We start from the raw sequence: 22,596 nt of genomic DNA, 5'->3' as shown, positions 1-22,596 counted from the left end.
ACCTCTGTATTTTTCCCACTATGCCCAGGTATTATTTTATTTTGGGCATAGATTCCATGCAGCTTATTCATGACAGCCTTGCTTTCAAATCCCCTCTGAAAATTTCACCTAAATTAGTATCACCTTGATTAAATTATTTGTTATTTTTGTTTTAATATTTTGTCTGTATTCTTAGAGAAACTGGAAGAAAAATGCAGATTTGTTAGGGCATCTTCCATATATCCAGTAAGAGTATGAACTAGAAAAAACATGAAAGAGAGATGGCAAGATAAAGGAAGTAAAATTTGAACCTATGTAAGAAATAGAAAGAGAACTTAAAAAAGAAAGAGGGGTTGGTAACTAAGGACTTTAGCAGCCAAAGTATGTGGAATGAGGTCCAAGATAGAAATTCTTAGGTTATCTCTACAATAAATGAAAAAGTGTCAATTGGACACCTACTATATGCAAAACACTATGTTGGCAAAATAGGGCTTGAGAAAGAAGCTTGAGAATTCATTCACTAAAGAAACATTGATTATATACCTACTATATTCCAAATACTGTGCTATGCTTTGAGAATAGGAGGGTGAAGAATTCAGTGTCTGCTTACAGTTTCATATTTGTCATATAATGTAGCATGTGCCCCAGTGAGTAAGTGTATGAGGACTATGGAATTAATCGTGTTCATAATACCCTTTGACTATAAGATCTTTAATTTTAAGCAAAATTTCATGCTATTGATGGCATGTTTCTGTGTATTTTTGTGGTTGTTAATAAAGGTTCCAATGAGCCCATGGAAGCCTTTGTTGGAGAAATGACATCATATACCTTACACAATCTCAATCCCAGCACCACCTACGATGTGAATGTTTATGCTCAATATGATTCTGGACTCAGTGTCCCCTTGACAGATCAAGGCACTACATGTGAGTCATGGATATTTTCATGGTTGTGAGAAAAACTATAGTAGAAATTACCAGGTCAGCCTGTTTTAATTTCCTGTTTCTGAACATATACATGTTTCCTCAGCATTATGTAGGCAGGCTATTTTGTGTCTGGTTAGACAAAATACCTATTCAAATACATAAATATTATAATTGAGTATATAAAAATATATATGGTGAGAAATTTGTGTATTTCACATAAAATATTATATTTTGAATTTTAAAAGATAAAAATTATAGAAATTGTCATTTTATCCATGAATGACCTGTAAAATTAGATCTGTGATGCTACTTAGTTCTTCTTGACATTCGATACCAAGATATATATTACCTAAATTCATTGATTTAATTTGACTTAATCATTGAATCATGATTAGTGTGATTCAGTCCACAGATATATTTTAAGGTCACCATTGCTTTGATAACTATTTAACGACTTAGCAGATAGCCTTTTAGAAATTGTTTTCATTATTTTCCATGAGATGTTTTTGAAATTCTTAGTTTTGAGAGGGACTATATGGAATTTCCTTTCCTTGAAAATCAGCGAAAGAAAGGGGGGTCTATTTTGGCAGTACCACATTTTCAAATATGATTCATGTATGTTTCTTATAAGGAAACATAATACAATTTTGAACTTTTTTCAGCCACAGTGAAAGTTTGAAAATTGTGTTATGATTAAAAGTACATTTTTTGCCTCAATTTACAAAGTAAATCTCTTTCTTTCTTTATTTTGTAGTATATTTAAATGTAACAGATCTGAAAACTTACCAGATTGGGTGGGATACATTCTGTGTCAAATGGTCACCTCACCGGGCAGCCACCTCCTACAGGCTAAAACTAAGCCCTGCAGATGGTATGTGTGTAAAAAAGAAAAAAATGATCTGGAGCATGTAGTGGAAACATTTTAAATTTCAGTAAAGAAGATGCCATTTTGTTTATAACAATGCTATATAAAATTTTCTTGAAATATAATTGGTGATGACACTGGCATTTTCCTTTGTTGTCATAATCAGGAACAAGGGGACAAGAAATTACAGTGCGTGGATCAGAAACCAGTCACTGCTTCACTGGCCTTTCACCAGACACTGATTATGGTGTCACTGTTTTTGTGCAGACACCAAATCTCGAGGGACCAGGAGTCTCTGTTAAAGAACATACCAGTAAGTTTTTGAGGAATCTGGAAAGCTTTCATAAGGCTTTAGAATAGAATGCTCTAGGTAAGGAAGACTTAAGTGAATCCTGTGCAGGTACCTCTCCGTAGGGGTAGCAATAATGATGGGATGATGGCAGGTTCCTGAATGTGGAGTCTAAAGCTGGTTCAGGACCTTTTTCTGTAGCAATTTGCAAGTTGTCCCTGTTATCGAGTTGGTGCTACTTTGAGGAAGGCTAAAGGAGGGAGAGATGGCTCTCGCTGAGAAGGTGAATTCATATTAGTGACTTTTACTCATTTGACCCTATCTGAAGGCCTTACATTTTCCCTTTAGATCTTTATTTTCTGTAGCTATAGTGGATGTTGAATGACTACCAGTGACATCAATTTGGATGGAATAAAATCCCCAGCATGTCAGTACCGATGACAATGGTGTCTCATTTTGTACGACTTGATTTGGTATCCAGGATTTAAATTGCTCTTAAAATTTACTTTCTGGGATATCAAATGTGCACATGGTGTGTTTTTATAATTATTATTTTTAAATTTTAGCTGTGAAACCAACAGAAGCCCCTACAGAGCCACCCACACCTCCTCCCCCTCCCACCATTCCACCAGCCCGGGATGGTAAGTACAGCTAAATAGGCAATACGTTCAGCTGATAGGGAGTTACAGGCTTCTTATTTATGCTGCATGTGCATCATTTACAATTAATATAGAACATTTCTGATCTATTATTGCTGCTGAAGAGTTTTTAGATTGAAAGAAAAGATTACCAGTAATTTGTTTCTCTCCATCTCTGGGCACATTTTGGTGTGAATAAAATCAGTCATAAATTATTCCAGATCTTCAGCTGGAAGTCTGTTTCCTCAGTTTTACAGATTTAGGTCTTCCATGGTCCATAGTTACATGGTGGACATTTCTTTCTGCTAGCTGCTGGCATCAGTAAGCGCTGCGAACCCTTTTGGCTATATTTGCGACCGAAGCCCTGAGGTTGTTGGCTTTAAAATTCCTGGTGTCCAACCTGAGAAGTTCCCTGGATTATACAATGCTAAAAAATTTTCCATTCACCAAAATTTGAAAGATAATTGTAACTTGCAGTGAACTGGTGAAACGACATACTGATTTATTAAGGTTGATCTCTCAGCATTTGAGGGCAATTCTCTAGCACTTTGTCAAATTAAATTTAGTTAAATAACTACTGTATTATTCTTTTCTCATATGCTGTTTCCAGCATTTAATAGAAAGCATTTCAGATTATATTTTTATTTTATCTTAGAAGGATGTAGAATGTTAAAACTTCGTTAAACCTATTATATAAGTAAAATTAAAAATTAAAAGTGTATTATTGTAGGGTAAAATAATAATGGATTCCTTTAAATTAGATACAGAAAGAAATTCAGTAAATAATCTTGGTTTAAAAACAAGTTTTTTCTTTTTAAATAGGCTTTATTTTCTAGAGTAGTTTTAGGTTCATAGCAACATTGCAGGGATGATGCAGAGATTTTTCATCTCCCAGACAGACTGCCCTTCCCCACACATGCCCAGCCTCCTCCACTATTAACATCCCACATCTGAGTGGTACGTTTGTTACAACCGATGAACCTACATTGACACATCATCACCACCCAAAGTCCACAGTTTGCGTTAGGGTTCACTCTTGGTGTTATACTTCTATATGTTAAGTTTTTATAAACTAAAATTTTGTTAATTGTTTTTGGAATTTTTTCTTAGCCTCTAAGTCTAGATATTCAAATAAAAATCTTCTCCTTTCCTGCATACGATTCTAGTGGCTTAATTTAAATTTTACAAAGGACTTGGCCAGGTGCGGTGGCTCACGCCTGTAATCCCAGCACTTTGGGAGGCCGGGACAGGTGGATCGAGACCATCATGGCCAATGTGGTTAAACCCGTCTCTACTAAAAATAGAGAAATTAGCTGGGCATGGTGGCACGTGCCTGTAGTCCCAGCTACTCAGGAGGCTGAGGCAGGAGAATCACTTGAACCTGGGAGGCGGAGTTTGCAGTGAGCCAAGATCATCACACCACTGCACTCCAGCCTGAAGACAGAGCAAGACCCTGTCTAAAAAAAAAAAAAAAAAAGGACTTATTTGCATAAAGTCAATCTTTAATACTTACATTCCAAATCTCCAAACTTTTTATTTGATTTCTCCTCTCATTTATTGTTCAAAACTACTTGAAGAGTTCCATTAAGTAAGATTGTATCTTTGCATAATGGATCTAAACAAATGGAGTAATTCCAGAGCAGGTATTGAGGGTCCCCGCAATGCTTCTTAAATTTATTGTGCATGTGAGTCATCTTATTACTGCTGGTACTGATTCAGGAAGTCTGGGGTAGGACCCAAGATTCTGCATTTCTAACAAGCTCCCAGGCAGTGCTGTTGCTGCAGAACCACACTTTGCGTAGCAAGGTGTTATACTGCATTTTCAATTATGTGATTTCATTTAAATGAAAGAATTCATGAGATTTGGGGCTTCCTCTGCTTTCTTTTTTTGCAGTATGCAAAGGGGCCAAGGCAGATATTGTGTTCTTGACTGATGCCTCCTGGAGCATCGGGGACGATAATTTTAACAAAGTTGTAAAATTCATCTTCAATACTGTGGGAGGCTTTGATGAAATCAGTCCTGCTGGGATTCAGGTTAGTGTCATTCCGCCAGTGGCTACTCATTTGTGATGTCTTGCCTTTCCTTTGAACTTCTCTTTTTAAGTAAAAAGTCTTTTCAATATAAACTCTGTTTTGACCTTCTCCTATTTGCTATTTCTTTTATTCATGTATTTTTGGGAGGGAATTGGGTATAAATGATAAATAAATAGAAAAATAAATGTTCACTTAGTTTTTATCTTTGGCTAGATAATATTCCTGTTGGAGAACTTAGGGGATTCTAAGGGACTCTAACTTCCTGCTTAAAACTTCCAATCATGACACATTTCTATAGAAGTTCATCCAAAGTTCTGGATATTAAATTCTTTGTGATTGTCATCCCCTGTGAAGTTAGAAGAATCAGTGATAAACAGTGACTGGAGTGGGTGTGTAGAACTTGCTGCCTCTATCATTACTTTGCAGATAATTACCTTGACCAGAAGAAGGTCCATTGTTGAGCTAAAGCGTATTTCATTTGTTTTTTTAAAAGGATAACTACCAATTATCTTGCTCTGAAATCACTCCAAATATATTTGTTATACTGAAGTACTTAGAGAAGTTTATATTTCCATGAGGGGCCTCAAAGAATAAATCATCATGTAACCCTAACACAGTTAAAAGATCCAATTAAAATTTCACCCCCTCTGGTGAGGTTCCATGATGGCTTTACCCATTCCATGCTTTTGAAGTATTTTGTCTATATTGCTGCATTACAACAAATATCACTTCATATTGTCATTAGTTGTGTGACTCTGTTCTATCTAATCTTCTATCTAAATCATTGACTCCTTAAAGCAAAAGACTATCTTTTTAAAAAACAATTCTCTCCTTTTCTTTCCCATTTCTTTGGTGAATTTTCTTCTTTATTTTGGCAGTTTGATCATCATTGTGGCATTATGAAAATAAGCTATTTTGAAATAAACCACAAACAATTTCATCAACAAAACTTGTCCTCTTTTATGGAATAGTAGTATACTAAATTTCAAATCCTCAAATAATCCTCTGGACATTGATCCAACCCAAGAAGAGTAAAAATTCACCCTAGTTATATTCTTAATTTAATGTGGTTATATTCTTAATTTAACCACATTAATTCAACTAGCAAGCTTTTTTCATCCTTTTAGGAATTTGTATTTCTAACAAAAAATACTGATCATATTTTATTAACATCTATGTACCAGTTACTTTGTATACAGGATTATTAGTCTTTAAAACAATCCTAGAAGGTAAGTATAGTTATCCTCATTTTACTGATAAAAAAATCCATTGTCACATAGCTATTAAATGCCAGAGCTAGGATTTGAACCCAGCGGTTCCTGAGTACAAAGTACAAAGTACTTTTTCCACTAAATCCCATTTTCAATGAGTTTGTGATGAGGGATGATTATAATCACACATGTGACATTTTTGTATTGCCATAAAGAACGGATATAGTCAGTGGGAAGTAGCAGTTGGCTGAGTCAACTGTTTAACCAACATTTGGATTCGAGATGGTATGTTCTCATGTCTAATCCTGGGATCTCACCACTCCCCAGCTTTATTCATCCCTTTCTATGTCCTAGAGAAAGGCACAACGTGAATATAGTATATTTTCATTATTAATGTCAATTATGACAATTTCATTGAAGATTGAAAATTAAAGAATTTAATGAGACAAGTGCAGTAGGTGTTGTAATATTAGCTATAAAGAGCTTACAATATTCTATCAGGTCTGAGATACTTTTTACACCCCCCCCCCCCGCTTTATTCTGCAGCTAGAGAATCATTTGAAGATTGAAACATAAAATGAGATGACTTATGCTCACTGCCAAACCACATTTTCCTTCAGGTTTCATTTGTGCAATACAGCGATGAGGTCAAGTCTGAGTTCAAGCTGAATACGTACAATGACAAGGCCCTAGCCCTTGGGGCCCTCCAGAATATTAGGTACAGAGGAGGAAACACAAGAACAGGTATGTGTATATGTAGACCTTTACTCTTCAAGCATTTGTAGTGGCAGAACTGAGTGTATTATCTCATGCTGATATCCAGATTCTTATCAGTTGGGTGTGACTAATGGCATTTGGGTAGTTTTCACTGAAGTGACACTAAAATTTTCCATGCCACATTCTGTAGGCAAGGCCCTCACGTTTATCAAGGAGAAAGTCTTGACTTGGGAGAGCGGCATGAGGAAGAATGTCCCTAAGGTGTTGGTTGTGGTCACAGATGGTCGGTCCCAGGATGAGGTCAAGAAGGCGGCTTTGGTCATCCAGCAGTCAGGCAAGCACATACATGAATTTGATTGCACTTGCAATTTTAACATTTTTAAATGTTCACAAATGATTGCAAAAGACTAAATTTGCTGATGTTACTTTATTGTTTCTGTTTCACTCTGCACGGTATACCTTCGTAATGCTAGTTTATATTTAATCATGGAATGGTTTGCAACTGCTCAAAAATGACATGGGGTATTCTTTGTATAAGATGTGGTTCAGAATTGACAAGGGGCAAACCACATTTTCCCATACTGGCTGGAAGGCTACAGAAAGCAATGATAATGAGATGATGCTAGAGCAGGCTTCCTGCCATAGCAGAAATGAATCTTGATACTGCTTCCTGTGCAAGGAGAGAGAAAAGGAAGCCTTTAGCTTTAGCACATCTTTGCAGATGCAGACTTAATGAGTGCTAAAAGATATGTTGCAAATAAGGAGTATTGAGGTCTTAGGGAGTCATCTGTGGGATAGATCTTGCCAATCAAATATACTGAGAGCCTCCTGGTAACACTGTTCTTTGGATTAGTTATTTAAGATCATTAGAGGTGAAAGTAGATCTTTCCAGTACTTGCATTAACAGCCCCCCTACCCCCTGCTGTCCCAAGCAAGGTCTAAGGTGGATATATTTTTAGAGAGAATCTTATGCATAATTTGTTGTAGTAAATTATAAAGTAATTACATGGAACTTGTCATCTGTACATGCATGATTCTTTGGCTAAAATTATGAGTTATGATTAGTGCTAAGTCATACTGTCTTTTTTTCAATAGAGGTTGTTCTTGCTGATCTTTTATAAAATGTATTGCCATTATGTTATACACCTTACACAGATTTCTGCATGTTTGTGACTCCTGGTAGATTTAAATTTGGGCTTATAAATATTTGCTTCTCACGTTACCTTATTTATATCTAAATATATTTCTAATTCCTTATATAGCTTTTTTTCCCCTGATGTCAAATTTGGCTTTCGGAGTGAAAAATGTGCTTATTTGTCATAGCCTAAATTTGCTTATTTGTCATAGCCCGTCTGTTGCCAGTGAGAGTTGTAGATTCCATTTTCAAGATGGCCAGAGTTCTGCCTTTGAGCCTGAGTTTCCTGAGAAAATCAGTTTCAAGAACCCAGATTTTAAAATAAGCCCATTCTTGACTTCTGAGTCACATAAGCTTAAAATATTAATGGCTGCAGAACTCATGTGTGTATCAGGACTGTGGATCTGTGGAAGGCAGTGTGCACCACATGAAGTCTTTCTGCTATTAAAATCTTCCTATTTGAATTGTTGGGATTTTATCTTAGGAAATCAAATTAAATGAATTCTTTAGACCAGAAAATAGAAAGACCTGGAAAAAGTATGTATTTATTAAAGAGAGTTCACGTCAAGTAAAAGGACTTGCTGCATACATTAAGAAAATACAGCATCATTTCTGATAAGAATTTTTTTGCATTGTTCTAACAACAAGGACAGAAAAAGAGATACGTGATTCATTCTATAAATGCTACTTTGCAGGGTTCAGTGTCTTTGTAGTTGGTGTGGCTGATGTCGACTACAATGAGCTTGCCAACATTGCCAGCAAACCAAGTGAACGGCACGTGTTCATTGTGGACGACTTTGAATCTTTTGAGAAGATCGAAGACAATCTTATTACATTTGTTTGTGAAACTGCCACTTCAAGTAAGTCACAGTCAACATGGATCTATAACCTCACTTATTCTGAAAAACAATTACTTAGTAGACAATTCTATATCCTTTGTGGGATCAAGTCTGTGCATAAATTGATCCTGGGAAATCACTTGAGAACCTGATGAATCACTGTTCCTATTGTGATCATGCTAAATGTGTGCTTGTCAGAAATCCATTTTTAGCCTTGAATATGTAATTTCCTTGTGTGGAAATAAAGTGTTTCAATATATCCTTTTCCCACCACCCCAATGCCTATGACATTTGGTTAAATTAATCTCAGCCTCAAATTGCATATAGAAGGCGTTTCTGTGAGATGAAGGTTTTCCCCATTAGTAATCAATTGGTATTTGTTCTGTCAACATCCATGCTTCAAGAGAGCAGTGAAGAAAAATGGTTCCTCAGAAATTCATTTGGTTCCCATTTGTTTGTTTGGGTTTAGATTTTCAAGTTCAGCTTTTTAACTACAGTGAAGAACCAAAAATTGATTATTTAAGTCGATTTATTCTTATCACCATCCATTAACACCAATTCTTGGGGTATAGGTTATGGAGGCAATTAATCCTCCATAATTGATCAGGGGTCTGTGGCTAGTCCAGACCCCTGATCCTAGACAGGGCTATGCTTTACAAATATAATATTCCCCTCCATTAAACATTATTTTAAAAACAAGAACTCTGGTTAGAGTAAACAGACTTTGTTGGTTTACTATGAAAATTTATGCTGAAGTTCGGAGTGGAGCTGCACTGATGAAAGTGAGTAGGGGGCTGGAGTGGTTTCTCTTCTGTCCCAAGTAGTCCTGGATGCAGCCATCTGGTACCCTTAGCTCTGAGGGGTCCAGAGCAAAAACTACTGCACACTTGTTACTGTTACATGGTGTTTGGTAGCCAGTGTGAGGCTTGGAGACTTGGCAGAGAAGAGGGTTGGGGATGGACAAGCTCCTCCTACCTTTGCAGAAATCTAAAATTCCCTGGGAGGGAAGTTCTTTAAATCTATTGAAAAATGTGAAAAATTCCTCCTGTAATTCTATTTTATTATTTTTAAGAGTACTGTAAAAGTCCAATTGGATTAGAGAATGTTAGGGAAATATTTGTTACACTGGTTAATAGTATAATTTCTCCTACACATAGGAAATGTACAAGAAATAATGTATAAAATATTAAATTGAGAAGTTATTTTAATAAATGAACAATGTCATTTATTACTTGAAATACGTTCATTGCTACTTTCTGTGCGTATATAATTTGTACATCGTGTTGGTGAATCATACTTAAAGAACACTGTACATTGCAGGTTGTCCTCTCATTTATTTGGATGGCTACACCTCACCAGGTAAGCATTTATACTTTGGGGCAAATTAATTTCCAGATTTAAGCAATAAAATAATTAAAATGTACTCCGTTTAATATTTTCTTTTCTGATGTAAAGGTTTTAAAATGCTTGAAGCATACAACCTGACAGAAAAGAATTTTGCTTCTGTACAAGGAGTATCTTTGGAGTCAGGGTCTTTCCCCAGCTACTCAGCTTACAGGATTCAGAAGAATGCGTTTGTGAATCAGCCTACAGTGTAAGTGTGACAACAGGAGGTTTTCCTTCTCTTAAGACCTGCAAAAAGTTCTTGGAATATTTGCTGACTTCCCAGAATCCTGGGACTTTAGAATTGTCAGAAGACTGCTTATGGATGACCCTGATTGGTTTTCTTAAATACAGTTAGGCTAATTGTTTCCAGGTTACATAGTTGTTTGCACACAGGAGACTAAGACTCAGGCCTCGTTATTGCCAGATCCAAGAAGCTCATGCTGGTAACAGATTACTGACCCTTTTGAATTTAAGGCTAGAAAAGCTGTTAAAACAGGAAGGCAACTTAATATTTTGAACATCTCTCCCTGTGGTGCAGAATACTGGATGGAATAAGTGCAGACCGAGAGCATTCTTTTTAGTGTTTCCGACCTCTAGAAAATGAAAGGTAGTGTTTCTTGTCCATGATCAGACAGTTGGCATGTAGTTTTTATTGGCTGATGCTCTAGCAATCTGTTGTGTAGCTGTAGATGTTATTTTACTTCATGAATGTTTGCACCTGAGTATGATAACTGAACTCTGTATTTCTTATTCATTAAAATGAAAACTTTTTATGCTGAAAAATAGGTTTGCCAATTTATGGAAAGAAAAGAACAATGAGAAATTAAGGTATTGTAAGCTCAGGACAGGGTCAGGAATGATGTCTGAAATATGAAATGCTCTGAGAAAGCTGATGGAAAATTCAGACTAAAACCAAAGCTAATTTATTTTAAGAGGCAGAGATTGTATTGTTGTAGTTTGACCACATTGTAAGTCTCTAACTCCTTTAATGGTTAACCATGTTGGCTCGGAGCTCTAGGTTTTTCAGTGAACTGTAATACCCAGTGTTTAACTCTTCCAGTCAGCTCAACATATGATTTCTACATTTTAACTTATGACAGCCTATTGTTTTCTCAAGCATCAGAACTTTTGGCTGGAAGGAAAGAAACATAAATACAATTACATAATTTTTTCACAAGCACTAATTAAGGAAGGAGAAAAATGGGCTAGGTGAGAGATGAGTTGATGTGAAGAAAATATTTTTAACATAGAATATTATAAAGATAGTTCTTGAACGTATAAAAGACATCATGTCAGCTTACCCAGAGCATATGTTTTAAAAGCAAGATGGCATTAGTGGTGTGGTATTAGGACATGAAAGCTTTGTGTCCTCTATCAAAATTCATGGAGGAATAGCTTCTTTTCTATGAGCTTATTATCTGGTTCTTTTTCTTACCTTCAGGGAGAAAGTGTTATTAAATGTTCTCAGATAGAAAACCATCAATTCCGCTTCAAAGATTCCCCCAGAACAATGATTGACTAAACTCTGGAGGGACACATGGGACCAATTTTTTTTTTGTTTTGTCTTACAGCTGAGGGCCAAGAAACATTTCCTTTCAATCAATTCCCATCCTTTTATCATCACTAAATGTTTGCACATGTATATGGCCTTCATATTTAAAATGGATTTTGTTTTTGGGAATATATGAGCTCTGGGGGTGATTTATTTGATTTCAGGGGAGAAATTTGGAAGTGTAAAAAGTATTACTGATAGGGAGGGAGAGAGAAATTAAAACCTTAAGCCATTTTATGATCTCATACAGCTGACATTGGAAATTAAGTATATTTAGTAAGATTCATTCTCTTTAAATGATACCCATAGTCATAATGTTTATCATTCTAAAATTATCATATAATTTTATAATACTCTGTGTCTAGAAAAATTAGTTATTAATAGTAGGATAAAAGACTATTTTGTAATTTCCCAGACTTTTGTGACTTTATCAAATTAGAAATAATCGATTATAATTTACATAACTGGTCTTTAGTGCTTGTTCTTTTGATGTGCTTCCTAAATTTTTCTCCTTCTAAGGAGAAGTCAGAAGGAGCCAGATTAGTATAAATAGCCTCTAATACTACCCATATGAGATTCTGGTGCAAAGATTTAAAAGAGTATCTGTTCTTGATGTTAAAGCCATCAATCTTTCTTTCATCCTTTCTTTTTTTCTTTCCTCTCCTTTTTCTTTCTTTTGTTTTATCCAACAGAGACCTACACCCAAATGGACTCCCTCCTTCATACACGATTATATTATTATTCAGACTTCTCCCAGAAACTCCCAGTGACCCTTTTGCAATTTGGCAAATCACAGACAGAGACTACAAACCACAAGTTGGAGTGATTGCAGATCGTAAGAATTTTTATCTTAAGGCACATGCATACTTAGTTTTGATTATGTTTTTCTTTTCTCTTTTAAAAAACTTTCTGAATATAGACTATATATATATTTATTTGATATATACTTTTATGTTTGAACTTTTCCAAGTACAACACATCAGTAAATATCCTAATTGCATTTTATCATAACTGAAATTATTATATTTTTAAAGAAATCTCTCCAACAAGAATTATTTGCTAATACTTTAAATAAAAATTATACAATGCATATGATTTAATAACACTTTTATGTTGATTACAGCTTCTAGCAAGACGTTATCATTCTTTAACAAGGATACAAGAGGCGAGGTGCAAACTGTTACATTTGACACAGAAGAAGTAAAGACATTATTTTATGGAAGTTTTCATAAGGTAAAAACATAAGATTATTTGAGTCTTATTTCTAGAAAAAAATATAAAACAAATTTATTATTTATTAAAATGTCATGTTAAATTGGCAGAATTATAACTATGTCTTTTAAAAATAAAATCTTGTTTTAGAGAATTTGGTTAATTCAAATAATATTTAAAATAAAACAATATACTAATCAAGAGACAACGAGTAATATTTTGATTTATTTTTAATGCTTATTTCTTTTTAAAATTTGAATCATACTATATATAATATTATCCACCTACTTTTCTGCTTACCATTTGGTTATGAATCTTTATGTTATCTAGTTTGAAAAGCTTAATTTTAGTGGATTATGTTTTAATTGATAATATTTCTTCTGCTTGCTTTTTATTGAAAAGTACAAACATGCCAGTGAAATGCAGAAATTGATATTTCTTCTGCTTGTATTTTATTGAAAAGTACAAACATGCCAGTGAAATGCAGAATAATTATTTGTATCAATCCAAAAGTTATCAATATCTACCAAAATAATTAAGATAAATGTTTATGAGATTAATTTTTATGTGAACACACTTATTCTTTAAAAACACAATTCTCTAGAAAATCTTATTAAAAGTTCTAAGATGCATTCTAGGGATTGTCTATTCTTGATCATCTTAATCAATTTTCTGTATGTCAACATCCAGCAGATAGTAGAAACTTTTTTTCAGGTTTCTAAAGGACAATTCGTTGACAAATAAGAAGCACTTCTTACTTAGAAAATACTGAAGTTAGAAGCATTAGAAATAAAAAGAACGATCTAGGTTAGGAATGGAAGTTAGGAATAGACTTTTTAAAAAAACTTCTATTTTAAGTTCAGGGGTGTGTGTGCAAGATGTGCAGGTTTGTTACATGGGTAAACGTGTAATGGGGGTTTATCATACAGATTATTTTGTCACCCAGGTATTAAGCCTAGTATCCATTAGTTATTTTTTCTGATCCTCTCCTTCCTTTCACCTGACACCCTCTGATAGGCCGCAGTGTGTGTTGTTCCCCTTTATGTGTAGGAATTGACTTTTTAATAGTATTTCTTCATCCATTGGATTATGTTAACAGGAATACCAGTTGTTGCACAGATGCTTTAAAATTTCTCCAGTGTGGCATGTAGAAAGATTAGCCCTTATACATAAAAGACAGATGTTTCCAGTTCAAGCTGATTCTCAAGTGAAAATTGAAGAAATTTCTTCTACCTGAGTAGATTTAGCAGTATTTCTTGCTGTTTCTACTCCTGAGGAATCTTGCTTTCTTTCCAGAGTGTTGTTCTTATTCATTAATCAGATTTTTGATAAGGATGGTAAAGGACTCTCCTCATCAAGCTCAAGGGAGCTTCAATGTACATATTAGTGATAACAAAAAAAAAAAGGAAAAACAAAAATCCCTGAGTACAATCGTATATCTACTTAAAGGTTTGCAGACCTCCATAGTGAAGTGCAGTAAAATAAATGCCTCATCAGAAAAGCAAGTTCTAGTTTAGCAAGTGTTATTGGCTTCAACTGATCTTTATCTGATCTTAGATGTTGAATCTGGCAAAGGTCTTATGAACTTTTGTGGCTCAGTGAAACTTACATTTGAGTAACTTGCTAAAAAGGACTATTTTTATTTTTCCTTTCATAACCACTGAAGATATTGAGAATCTGATCATCCACTGAACCACTGATAACCATTTGGTAACTGTTATTTTAAAATTTCCAACTGTCATGGAATGCTTCATTTTATCTAAAAATTTTAAAAGGCAGTATTTTTTAGAGGTCTGTAGTGATATTAATGATTGCAAATCAGACAATTTTTTTTGACATTCTCTTCTTTATACCATTTGCCTCCCCAGAAAGGCATTTGCATTCTTGGGTTTTATATAATGCCTATTTTTTCTCCTCACAAGCTCTGTCTTTTCTTTCCAAATTCTCTACCTTCTTCTTTGTTTTTTATTTTAATAATCTTTCTTTTAGTTTCTCCTTTATTCCCACTGTGCTCTTTTTTCTCCTCCATTCCTTAAACCCGTTCTTTCTTTTTAAACAGCTTTATTGAGATGTCATATAGAAAAATTGTGTATACTTCAGCTGTATAATGAGATGTTCCGATATACACATACATTGTGAAATGATCTCCACAATCAAGCTAATTAACATATCTGTTACCTCTACAGTTACCATTGTGTGTGTGTGTGTATGTGTTGAACCAGTTTAATCTAAGATCTAGCATCTTGCAAATTGCAAGTATAAAATACCCCCATCCCATTGACCCACTCTCATCTCATCAATTCAAGTACCACCTTCAATCACTCTCAGCTGTTCACATTTTTTAACTGAGCCAGGGATTCAAGCCCTCTTTCTTCACTTTCTGTCTAATTCCTGAATTGAAGTTTTTCAAACTTGGGATGAGAATGAGCAATATTTCAAGAGCAGGAAATTAGTGACAGGGAGAGGGAACTTTGGGGAGAGGGATTAACTAAAATAGTTTAATTAAGGAATGACAGACAGTTATCCATTCCTGGGGATTCTCTTGAAAAGCTTTTTTTGTGTCTCCCTTCTATTGTTGAAAGATGACATGGATTCATGTGAGACATTTATAATAAGAAAGAGAACTAGAATGGCAGAGTCTGGGAAGGGAGATGAGTGACAAGAGGGTCCCTCTTTTTTTCTACTGGTCTGGGACCAACAACACATCATTTAGGAAATAGATTGGTTACTCTACACACTTGGCACAATGATCTACAGATGAAGGGCCCAATCTGAAATGTAACTATGCATTTGTTTAAACTGCAGTAAAACACACTGAATACCTTATAGCAAAATGTGCTTTTAGAATGTGTTTCTCTATGGTTAGCATTCAATGACAAGTGTTCCTGGAATAATTTTGTCACAAATTAAAAATTTTGAAATAATTTTTCTGGATACTGTGGTTTTTCACATGACTTGTCAATGTTTGCATCTGTGGTTGTTCATATATGAGCCAAAAAGTTTTGGTTCTTATTAGATAAAAAATATCCTAGCATGGTGTTCTTCTTGAGTTCAGTATTAGTTGATTGTCCTGGGGGCATTTAAACTTTATTTTTAGTAAGTTATGTATTACTTTTATATAAAAGAAATATGGAATTTATATTTATCACAGATGCAGTAAACTTATGGTTTGGCGGTGATTCCATGTGGGAAAAATATTTAGTTTAAAAATACTTTAGAAATTATTCTTATGCTTACTGACTGACAGCATTTAAGGGAATTTCTGTTCCTTTTAATTTGCTGCCAAACTTTTCAAAGTCATCATCAAGGGCTTACTTGAGTATTTGTGCTGTGATAAGTAGAAACTCTGAGCATAACTATAAAGACAAGGATTACCCAGGACCATTCTTTACATTGTTGAAATACAAACATTTTATTAATTATCTATACTAATAGAGTTGTTAACATTCTGTGTGTCTTCAGTAGCAAATGAAAAATAAATCAATATAAACTTCTTTCCTTAAAAGAAAATTGAATCCTGAATTCTGTTGATTTCCAGAGTTGAATCCCTATAGAAGACATGTGCTAGTTCTTTACTGTATGAGGTATCTATATGGTATGCAGATTATTTCTGCCTGAGATTGGGGAACAACAAACTGAAAGTTGAATTTAGTAAAATTAGTGGAAGACATCTGAAATTTCTTTGTAGTGAATATAATAGTATATACATGATTTATTAACCTCTACTTGGGTAGCTCTTTATAGCTTACAAAGTCATTTCATCTACTATATCCTCTCTGGTCATCTCAGTAAGAGTAGATAGTGGGAAAATAAGAAATTATGCATGTGTATGTGTTTGTAGGAAACTGAGACCAGAGGTTAAGTGGCTTGTCTAATTTCATATTATTAGCAAATGATTTCATCAACATTGCCAACTGCTCTTGGATTTTCAGAGTAAGACTTTTGATTTAGGATGAGAATAGCTTAAAAAACTTCAAAAAAATCTGATCTAAACTATGCAGAGTCAGCTAGTCAGCTAATTTTTTAGTGTAGAAATTTTATAATGGAAACAAATTATCTTTTTAGGTTCATATTGTAGTGACCTCAAAAAGTGTTAAGATTTACATTGACTGCTATGAAATTATAGAAAAAGACATCAAGGAAGCTGGAAATATAACAACTGATGGTTATGAAATTCTTGGAAAACTCCTTAAAGGGGAAAGGAAATCAGCCGCAGTGAGTAACACATTTTTATTTCTCTTGGTACCTTGTGTTAAGATTGAAATGGCATTTTTCTAAACAACTCCTTGAGTTTTATTTTATTCTATTTTTCTCAGTGAGTTTTAAGTTGTCAAATTTCTTGGTCAGATCAAAACATTGGAAGAAGTACATTGAGAAAATTTGTCCACAGAACATAATAATGTGCTTTAACTACTTGCTAGAAACAAAATAAGATGTCAAGGCACCAGGGAACACCATGTAGTCATTTTGAAACAGGATCAAATTGGAGAACACCACACAAAGAGTTGCCAACATACCCAGTGAAATAGAAAATAGTTCCTATTTTGTTCTTCAGCAATAATTGTTAATACAGATTTGTACAATCAGGATGTTAAGCATTTGGGGACACTAGTTGCAACTTTCACCAGAGCCCACATTTGCTCACAGAGGAGCCATTCGGCTGCCTGTATCAAAAGGATCAGTGGAGTAGGGCAGCCAGCTGACCCCATTACTCACAACTTTCACTATCTCAGGTTTGAGGGAGGAGTGTGCCAACCCCATTTACAATGCTACCTAGTAGGGAAAATTTAAATCTAAAGTTGTCATCATACCAAGCTAATTAAATTCATATTAAATGTCAATCAAAGCCAGGCCCCATTGTTCATGCCTATAATCCCAGCATTTTCAGAGGCCAAGGAAGGAGAATTACTTAAGGCCAGGAGTTCAAGATTAGCCTAGGCAACATAGTGGGACCCTGTCTCTATAAAAAAGAAGAAAAAAAAACCAATCAGCTGAGTGTGGTGGCATGTGCCTGTATTCCTAGCAACTTGGGAGGCTGAGGTGGGAAGACTGCTAGAGCCCAGGAATTTGCAGCTGCAGAGAACTATGATGGCATCACTGCACTCCAGCCTGGGTGACAGACTGAGACCCTGTCTCAATCAATCAATCAATCAATCAATGTCAATCAATAGACCTATTGTCCTAAAAGCAAAGCTAGCCTGTTTGGCTTCTATAGTTATTATTTTAAAAATGGCTTTATTTATTTACTTTAGCTTTCTTCCATGGACAGGATTTTCTTCTAGATTCAAAAGGAAAATTTTTATTCCACAATGTAGAAACAATTAGTTCAAATGTAATAGAATTTTGATTAAAATCCAAACCTTCTGTTGAATATTGAATCTGATATTTAAGTATAACAATTACATCAGGTTTTTAAAAGAATAACATTGTCTAAACAACTTTTTACTTTTTATCAAAAGTAGTTTATTTTTAAACTATAGAAAGATATAAAATATATGCTATCTTGAAATAGTTGAGGATATCAGAAAAGTTATTGGTCAAACCCTTGGTAATAATTTCTAAAAAGAAGAGCATCAATTGTAGAATAAGTGAAGAATTGTTTCTTTAATTTACTTTAATGTTACTTTTCTATAAGGGTGGGCTCTTAAAGCTTGATGTAGGCTGAGTGTGGTGGCTCATGCCTGTAATCCCAGCACTTTGGGAGGCCGAGGCGGGTGGATCATTTGAGGTCAGGAGTTTGAGACCAGCTTGGCCAACATGGTAAGACCCTGTCTCTACTAAAAAAACAAAAATTAGCTGGGCGTGGTAGTGGGCGCCTGTAATGCCAGCTAATTGGGAGGCTGAGGCAGGAGAATCTCTTGAACTCAGGAGGCAGAGGTTGCAGTGAGCCAAGATCACACCACTATACTCCAGCCTGGGCAACAGTGAGACTCCATCTCAAAACAAAACAAAAACAAAAAGCAAATTTGATTTAAATGTGTGTGGGCTTCAAATTCATTTAATTATAGAAATTAATATTCTCTTAAAAAATAACACAAGGCTGGGCACCATGGCTCACGCCTGTAGTCCTAGCACTTTGGGTAGATCATTTGAGTCCAGGAGTTCAAGACCAGCCTGGCCAACAGGGTAAAACCCCGCCTCTATTACAAAATACAAAAAAATTAGCTGGGCATGGTGGTGCATGCCTATAATCCCAGCTACTCGGGAGACTGAGGCACGAAAAGCATTTGAACCTGGGAGGCAGATGTTGCAGTGAGCTAAGATCCCACCACTGTACTCCAACCTGCGCAACAGAGTGGGACTCTGTCTCAAAAAAAAAAAAAAAAAAAAAAAAAAAAAAAGAAAATACCTAACAAACAAGTGGAACGAAACTCACTCAAACATTGCATTTCAGCCAAAGAGGTGAATCAAGAGTGGGAATCTCACATACACCTTTCACTTTTCTATCTCTTTCTCGTAGACATATGTTCAAACATCGCATTTTGGCCAAAGAAGTGAATCAGGAGTGGGAATCTCACATACATGTTTCACTTTTCTATCTCTTTCTCGTAGGCATATGTTTTCATGTTCTTTCCTCATGAAGTAAGGATCACATTGCTCTCAATGGCTCACACCCTTGAGAGAGTATGTGTGAGAAGTTGGCAATGTTAAAATGTGGAAGTGCCAATATAAAATGTTTTTCATGCATCTTTAGCTGATGTTGCTGTTGGTTGTTTGCAGTTCCAAATCCAGAGTTTTGACATTGTCTGCAGTCCAGTGTGGACCAGTAGAGACAGATGCTGTGATATTCCCTCTAGGGTAAGTAAAACAGAATTGAATTCTGCCATGGCTTTAACAGTCCCCCAGGAATAAACCCTTGTGCCTGGGAGAGGAAGTAGCACTCCACAGTTGTATCTTCTGGATGGAGCTAAAAGACACGCAATGTGTGGGTGCGCACCAGCTACTACAGAAAAGCCAGTGCCTGTGTGATCCCTCCCTCACAAGCTGGTAATACACAGACTGTATCTGGAAATTCTCCGTAAGAGAAAAGTCCTGCTGAGTTAATGTGTTTGATAAGCCCACTTACTGTAAAGCCCTCTTATTGCTTGTAAAATATCAGCATTTTACAAAACAAGCCAGCACCTTTCTGGATGACTAAGGTTTTTTAGATGGTAGAAATAACCATAGTATTTCTTTTTGAGATGATGACTTTTCTTTAATAGTATCTATGTAGGTGGTAATAGTTACAAAGTTGAATGTTGGTGATGGATTTGAAGCTTTTGGCCAGCAAAGACCCACATACATCCACAGGAAGAGTGTGCATTATTTATTCAGCAAATATTTATTGAGCACCTATTATAAGCTAGGCACCAATCTGTGTGCTTGTGTTAAGCCAGTAAAAAGTGAGTATTCCAGTGAAAGGCACTGGGAGAGACAGAATTAATAAGGACATATATACTATATTATTGAGTGAAAGTCCTAGGATGCATAACAAATCAGGGCAAAGGGACAGACAGTGATGGTAGGTAGTAGCAGCCCTCAGTGATAAGGGGAGATTTAAGCAGAGACCTGAATGAAGTGAGGGACAAAACAATGTGGATAATGGAGAAAGAGGAAAGAATTTTGGATTTTTTTCCAAATGGGAATTGATATTTGAGATACACAACAAGTCTCTAACACTGGATTAGAGGAAATTGGATTAAATTACCAGAGATCTCAGTGGTCTTGTAAACATTTCTTTGTCAGTGAGGTTTCCTAACATAATGCATAAAATAAAGACATAAAGGAGCACAGCAAGTTTCAACATAAGACTATTCATAATGATAATTAAAATTATTTCTTTAAGTTGGGAAACAGACTTCCTTGTGCATGTAAGTGGGGGTGGGGATGGGAAGTCATTTTTTTCCTCTAAATTTAAAGGTAAATATTCTTTTCAAAATTTCAGAGAGATGAGGGAAAATGCCCTGCTTTTCCAAATTCTTGCACTTGTACACAGGACAGCGTTGGACCTCCAGGACCTCCAGGCCCTGCAGTAAGGAAATTGAAATAGTTCCTCTGGTTTTTCCTTTGAAATCTTTAGAGTGATTATCTATTTGCCAATATGGAGTCAGTAAAATACTTCAATTCATCCAGGTTTTCTAGGATAGAGCCAGCTAAATTGCAGACCATCTTTTTAGTATATTTGGACATCTGAAATGGAGTAAATCGGGAAGAATATTTGATTCTGACATTTGACATATTTCTTCAGCCATGCAAGAATGATAATATTGGCTAGTCTTTAGGAGATTTTTTCTTAAAGATGTGAACCTGGATTTCCATCTGTAATTACATGATTGAAAATTCCTTACGTCTCCTGAAAGCTTCTTATATGTTTGGTATAAAGCCACAGCTGAGAGGCTGACCCAAGAACAACTTGTCGAGAACCTAGAACATGTGCATCTTATGTAGCAGACATATCATGAGAATAACATATAGAGAGGGTAATTTGGGTTTGGAATAACTTGAGTGAGAAGACTATGACCAGATTTATGCATTGGTTGGGAGGGAAAGCCAAGAAAGTGCAAGGCAAAACATTGAAGATTGCAGTGATAGAGTTCATTGATCAATGTGAAACCCCTTGAATTAGTCTATCCAGTATCTGATCTGGGCCAGTTTTGAGGATAGCTCTAATCTCCCTTGGCTTCTTTTAAGAAAATATGTAATTAACACAGGAGGAGCTCAGGGATTCACAGAACATGAACATTTACTATTCTTGGGTCATAGCAAATAATGTAGACCGATTTTAAGTTAATTACAAGCCAGCTCCTCATATATAGAATCAAAATGTCACTGGGATTACCATTCTTTTTTTCTAGTAACAGTGATTTATATTTATAATCATGAAATTATGTCCTGGATGTGACTTAGATGTTTTTGAGATGTTGGGATTTTTTCCCCTGTAGTTGTGAGGTAACATGCTTGGATGTTACTGTGATATTTATTTCCACTTTGTTCAGTTGTTTCTGAATTCCTGTTAAGTACATGTTCTCATACTCCGAGCGATTTAAGATACTCTTCTTTTTCATTCTCAGTAAACTATCGCAAGAACAAAAAACCAAACACCGCATGTTCTCACTCATAGGTGGGAATTGAACAATGAGATCACATGGACACAGGAAGGGGAATATCACACTCTGGGGACTGTGGTGGGGAGGGGGGAGGGGGGAGGGATAGCATTGGGAGATATACCTAATGCTAGATGACGAGTTGGTGGGTGCAGCGCACCAGCATGGCACATGTATACATATGTAACTAACCTGCACAATGTGCACATGTACCCTAAAACTTAAAGTATAATAATAAAAAAAAAGTAATTACAAAAGAGAAAACTCAAAAAAAAAAAAAAAAAAGATACTCTTCTTTTTGCCCATCATTTTCTCCAAGGAATGTAATTCACATAAATCCAAAGCTCATTTTTCTCTTTATTGTATACAACTAGTATAATGTTTGCTTTTCCCAATAAACCTCAAATTTTCAAATGAAAATTTGAAATTTGAAATATAATTAAAGACACTCAGAATGTACAAAGTTTTGAAATTCTCTTGCCTCACATATTGGTATGACATGAAATATTTGCTTCAATATTTTGCAAGCAGCTGTAGAATAATAATTGTCTGGAAATCGCACTTTTTCTTGAAGAACTTTTTGTATATCAACTTCTTCCTATTTTCCTATGTTCACACTACTATGTGCTCTATGTATTTTAGGGAGGGCCTGGTGCTAAAGGTCCCAGAGGTGAAAGAGGTATCAGTGGGGCAATTGTAAGTATATTTTAGAGTGCATTTAAATTTTTAT

General features: G+C 35.3%; 1 protein-coding gene across 8 annotated transcripts in view; it reads left to right on the top strand.

Annotated features, from left to right (window-relative positions):
• The window catches only part of COL12A1 (collagen type XII alpha 1 chain), a 121,528-nt gene that overhangs the window by 80,123 nt on the left and 18,809 nt on the right, over positions 1-22,596 (top strand). For all 8 annotated transcript variants that reach the window (XM_063813199.1, XM_063813200.1, XM_063813197.1 and 5 more), the window contains 16 exons: positions 759-905; positions 1,660-1,776; positions 1,937-2,083; positions 2,626-2,700; positions 4,592-4,731; positions 6,563-6,686; positions 6,850-6,993; positions 8,490-8,654; positions 9,954-9,992; positions 10,089-10,227; positions 12,264-12,406; positions 12,695-12,804; positions 16,849-16,998; positions 19,504-19,581; positions 20,708-20,794; positions 22,509-22,562. In XM_063813199.1, coding sequence (XP_063669269.1) covers positions 759-905; positions 1,660-1,776; positions 1,937-2,083; positions 2,626-2,700; positions 4,592-4,731; positions 6,563-6,686; positions 6,850-6,993; positions 8,490-8,654; positions 9,954-9,992; positions 10,089-10,227; positions 12,264-12,406; positions 12,695-12,804; positions 16,849-16,998; positions 19,504-19,581; positions 20,708-20,794; positions 22,509-22,562 — 1,859 coding nt within the window. The remainder of the gene's footprint in view (positions 1-758; positions 906-1,659; positions 1,777-1,936; positions 2,084-2,625; positions 2,701-4,591; positions 4,732-6,562; positions 6,687-6,849; positions 6,994-8,489; positions 8,655-9,953; positions 9,993-10,088; positions 10,228-12,263; positions 12,407-12,694; positions 12,805-16,848; positions 16,999-19,503; positions 19,582-20,707; positions 20,795-22,508; positions 22,563-22,596) is intronic.

This window comes from Pan troglodytes, chromosome 5, assembly GCF_028858775.2.
Source record: "Pan troglodytes isolate AG18354 chromosome 5, NHGRI_mPanTro3-v2.0_pri, whole genome shotgun sequence".
Lineage (NCBI taxonomy): Eukaryota > Metazoa > Chordata > Mammalia > Primates > Hominidae > Pan > Pan troglodytes.
The sequence above is the reverse complement of the archived record's forward strand: the minus strand, read 5'-3'. Positions and strand labels throughout refer to the sequence as shown.